The sequence below is a fragment of the Apium graveolens genome, chromosome 6, assembly GCF_009905375.1.
Source record: "Apium graveolens cultivar Ventura chromosome 6, ASM990537v1, whole genome shotgun sequence".
Taxonomy (NCBI): Eukaryota; Viridiplantae; Streptophyta; class Magnoliopsida; order Apiales; family Apiaceae; genus Apium; species Apium graveolens.
Window position 1 is genome coordinate 287,676,468 of NC_133652.1, and position 5,525 is coordinate 287,681,992.

Genomic DNA, 5,525 nt, shown 5'->3' on the forward strand with positions numbered 1-5,525 from the left:
GATCCACGAACAAATTTTTATTGCCACACATATGATAACTTGCACCACTATCAAGATACCACAAATTATCTTCACAATTTACTTCTCCTTTATGCGCTAGAAGCAAAGTGGGCTCATCAACATTGCCTTTATCTTCAACAAAATTAGCTTTCTCCTCCACTTGATTTTCTGAAGCGTGACACTCGGAAGCATAATGACCAAAGTTTTGACAATTATAGCATTTAACATTTAACTTGCCATACCTTGGTGTAACTCTTCCTCTTCCACGGCCACTTGAATTTCTTGTCTCGTACAATCTTTCATACTTTTGACTTTCCTCCCTTTGTTGGCCACGACCTCTTCCTTGTCCATATAGAAATCCTCTTCCACGTCCTTTTCCAAGACCTCTTTGGCTCCTCATATACCTTCCATTATTATCTTTAAAAGATAACTTTGATTGTAAGGCTTGTTAAATTGGCTCCTTCTTTAACATTTTTTCTTCATGGGCTTGTAATGATCCCATAAGCTCATCAATAGTCATTTCATCTATATCTTTAGCCTCCTCAATTGCCACAACTTTGTAATCAAATTTAGAGTCAAGTGAACGAAGAACTTTTTCAATAACACGAACATCACTTACCTCTTCTCCATTGCTTTTCATTTGATTGACAACGGTCAAGACCCTAGAAAAATAATCTGAGATTGATTCAGATTCCTTCATTCGCAAAGCCTCAAACTCGCCATGAAGTGTTTGTAGCTGAACTCTCTTTACTTTAGCATTGCCACTAAAAGAAGATTTGAGAGTATCCCAAACTTTCTTTGACGTTGTTGCGGAAGCCACTTTTTGTAACATAGAATCATCCAAACATTGATGAATGATCATGATCGCCTTTTGATCCTTCTTTCTTTGGGCTTGAAGTTGATCTTTTTGAACTTGATTCAAATTTGCTTCATTTTCGGGCACCTCCAATCCTTTCTCCACAATTTCCCACACATCATTTGCTCCAAGGATCGCCTTCATACGAAACACCAATTCTCATAATTATCTTTGGTGAACTTTGGCATTTGCCATTGAGACATTCCATTTGCCATGATCTCCTTCTTTTTTACACCACACAAGCCTTCTTTGAAGACAAGTAGAACTAGAACCTTTGGCTCTTGATACCACTTTGTTGGAAGAAAGGATCTCACTCAAACTCACACAAGACAATTTAGGAGAAGAAATGTATTACTTGAAAAATTACTTGATTACAAATGACTTGGTACAAGGCTTTATATAGGACTCCATAGAAAGATCTAGATAACTCTTAGACTCCAATAGACATCACTTGACCAAGATACATGTATCTAGAGATTACATGTACCTACACCAATACATTGAACATAGAAAAATACTAATACATGTACCAAGACTATTCTAGAGACTCCCACACAATTCTATTATTTTAATAGTCAAAAATATATTATTTATTTTTAACACTCCATAATTATCTAGTGGATACAGACTCAAAATTGAAAGCATTGCAGAAGATAGCAGTGGAGAAAAAATCCACAGTTGAGGAATCTGATGCAGCATCTTATTATGACGACATGGAAGAAGATATAGTTTGGCATTAATGTAATATAAAATTTGTTTCAGTTGTATGTTATGTAGATGGATTATCTATTTTTTAGTAAATTGTGATAGTGAATTACTTTAAAGTTATATGTTATGTAGATGGATTATCTAGTTTTTAGTAAATGGTAATAGTGAATTACTTTAATATTAGGATGCTACATTAGCACCATTTATATAATTGTGAAACATTATCATAATTCATTATTTCATTAAGGGTATAAATAGGCTCATACCATCCAGGACGCAGTCACACATGTAATTTTGTAACATAGATTTAGCTAACCCAAAAATAAACGGATGAGATGTGTTTTAAAGTGACCCCTAGTTATACTTTTTGAGGTAGCTCACTGATACAAGTACTTATTATGTCCAAAGTTCATGGAGTTATCTCTCCTGTACGTATCAGTGGTGTTATCTGTTGGATCAAGAACATATCCTGAATTAGATGACTCATTAGAGGACTGACTCCATTGATCATGAATGACCATCAAATTCCCTGTAAAATAAGATTAGAGTGAAACATATTAAATTGGATAAATAGTATTCACGTCGCTTGCTTACTTCTTTTTGTGAATCACCGAATACAGTATATAATTTCTTATTTCCATAAGGGGTACTAGACCAAACATTAAATTTAATGCTTTTATGTGTGTGGTCTTCAAGAATTGGTTTTATGACATATAACATAGCATTATCATATTCGATCTGAAAATCTGCTAGGTTATACTCTTCTCTTCATATTGAGGGCAACACTTTTTATCCACAGCCTGTATATTGAGAACACTATTCATTCTCTGTCTTCGAGGAGCACGAGTCAAATTAACCATTGCATGAATTGCTCTTCATGCATATTATGCTTTATTTCAACTTAATCGATCACTTCCATTCCCAATTCTAGAATTTGGACTGTAATTCAATTCACTATCACGAGCACAATAACCACCATAACAACCTTTTTTTAATTTCACTACATGATGAAAATTTCCTTTGTGATTGAAACTGAGGGGTTGATCTATAACCATAACGGAACCGCAACATCAAGAAACAGATAATGGTAGTCAGTACTCACTAAAACTCAGTACAGTTAGGCCCAGCAAAATAGATATATTAATTTACACGAGCACATGCAAAATATTAAGTGTAGGGATATTTTATAGATTATATATTTTTATATATTTTACGAGATCTTATTCTCATATTTAAAATATTTTATAATTAGTTGGATAATATTTATAAGATTTTATTGTTTTATTATAAGAAATATAAAATTCCGAACCTTAGATGAAATTGGGCTTATATGGACTTGAATTTTAAGCATATTCGGATTTCGTGGGCTGCATGCACACACAACACAGTTTGGGCCCTAACTTTAGTTTTAGACATCAGAATATGGGATCTTACGGCCCATGCGACGCTAACAGAATTATCTACAGTTTAGAAGTGATCTAACATCAAGAATCAAACTGGAACATCCCAGAATCAGGCTAGGAAGATAGCCTACGAATTTTACATTAAAGTGCAATTTGTTTTAGGAAATACATTAAAAACTCTTTATTACATACTAGGTTTTACATAATATATACATAGAATCAGAACATAATACACTATAGAATACAGTTAGTCGTATTTTTTAGAGAAGGGATAGAAGGAGATTGAGAGGGATATTGGAAGGAGTGAATGGATTCATCCAAATTCCAGAGGAACTTTTTAAGTTGTATTCTTTGTACTAAAATTGCTACACTCATGGTTTACAAATCCAATTTTTATCATGTTTATCTTATCATGAGTAGCTAATCCTTTAATCCAAAAGTTGGGTAGTATCTTTGGCTTGTTGTGTTGTTTAGTTATATGGCGATTTCTTATGATTTTTAATTTGTCATTGAGAGTTCAACACAACTAAGGGAGTCGCGAACCTTTGATTGCATCTATAGGAATTATAACGAATCGGGAGAGGAGTTGTAATTCTAGTAAATGATATGATAGTCACAATTTAAGTATTGGATCGGGAGATAAATATGTGGATTGTAAAACATATAAACCTTGGTTTATACTAGTTTATAATTGTACATTGCATGACCATGGGAGTGGCTTTCAGGGGATAATTGTATGCACTATAATCTACCTTAGGAGAGGATTTTATAAACATTAAAATGATTGTTTTTATTAAAGTAAGAGACACAAATTATACATTCAAGATAGCCATTGAAGAACCCTTATTCTTGGATTATTTTACTCAGATATATTATATAATTTTTATTTATTTATTAGATTAAATTAGTGGATAGTTAAAACATCCACAAAATTATTCTCCACACTTCTGAACTGTAAGAGATAAAATACTTGAAATTGGTGTCAATATCTGTACTTCCCTGAAAACGAAATGAACTTTTAAAAATACACATCAACAAATTGGCACATCAAAAATTCAACTGGAGCAGCCAAGAATCAGGCCTGGAAGACAACTTATGAATTTTACATCAAAGTCCAATTTAATTTGGTCACAGGTTCGAATCCCACGGAAGGAGAATTTATGATTATATCTCCTAAGTCAGATCTTGTCACTTAAATATAGTTTACCTTGGTTCACGTGATTTGCAGGCTATTACGTGAGCTCATAGTGTTTACCCAGTACGCACCCGAAGGGTAGCGGCTGCAGGTTACCTATGATAAAAAAAACATTAAAAACTCTTTATTATAAATTAGATCTACATATTGTATACAGAATATTATAACATGATATAGTATGGAAAAAATTTAGCTTTATTCTTAAGACATGCGATAGGGTCGGGATATCCCCGCCCTCCGAACCGGACGTGAATGTATCCCCTCATTCGGCTCTCTGTAGGGGAATCTCCACTCACTGCTTCCCCTAATATCCTCCCTTTACCACATCATGGGGGTTTACAGGAGATCCCAAAGGCTCGCTCGGAAAGGCTGCTGAGATTGGAACAACGAGTGAAGGAATTCATCAAAAAAAAAATTTTGAGTTATATTTTATACTTAAATTCCTACACTCATGATTTGCAATTTAAATTTATAACTTCTTCATCTTATCATTAGTAGGTAATCCTTTAATCCAAGTGTTGGGTATTATAGTTTGGCTTGTTGTGTTGTTTAGTTGTATTCTGAATTCTTGTTAGTGTTAAACCCCTCCACGTTTCGACCATAGCTCACCCACTTTCATACATTCCCAACTTCGACAAAATAGCGAATACAAGGCATTGTGTTTCGAGATCTCTTATTGCTACGAGTACTTAGGTAAAAATCTATTAAAAGATAAAAAAGCAAAAGACACTGGGATAGAAGAAAATGTACAAGCTTAAAAGATAGAAAAGCAAAAGACACTAGGATAGAAGAAAATGTGCAATCATACTAACCGTTACTTTTACTGATTAGTGATTCATATTATTATTACCAGCAGGTATAATATTTCCAGAACAATATTGGGATGAAGTTGTACCTGCTTGAATTCCTTCTCCTTGAAGCCTGGTAGAAAATTTACAAGAATATATCAAGTTTTACCTATACGAGATAGAAAATGTTCTTGGAACTCTTAAATGTGATAAGATGAACATGACAAATATAAAAAAACAAATATTTTATCATCATAAAGCATTTGAAACAAGAAATAATAAATACCGATTCGAAGAAAAATTCGCCTAAAGAATTTAATACATAAAACTAGTGAATGCTTGTTCCTGTACATAAACACAAGGAAGAAGATTGGTGCTAATGGCGGAGCACCCGGTAAGTACATATCTAAATTTGAGGTTTTGTAGGTTACATAACAATGAGTTTATGTAGTGAGTAACAAGCTCATTGTATAAAGTATATACATATGTTTGAAAAGATGTATATTGATTTAACATAAATTAGGGAGATTATAAAATAATTCTACAAATGTAAAAAATGTAGGGTTGTACATAAA

General features: G+C 33.2%; 1 protein-coding gene across 1 annotated transcript; it reads right to left on the minus strand.

Moving 5' to 3' along the window:
• Nucleotides 1-448: 448 nt before the first annotated feature.
• On the minus strand, nt 449-1,000 carry LOC141666172 (uncharacterized). The gene has a single exon (XM_074472167.1). It carries the CDS (start codon nt 998-1,000, stop codon nt 449-451), a length of 552 nt encoding a protein of 183 aa, XP_074328268.1.
• Nucleotides 1,001-5,525: the final 4,525 nt, after the last annotated feature.

What these genes read in the sequence shown, in the direction of transcription:
- LOC141666172 (XM_074472167.1), bottom strand. Translation starts at nt 1,000, where the DNA reads ATGAAGGCGATCCTTGGAGCAAATGATGTGTGGGAAATTGTGGAGAAA.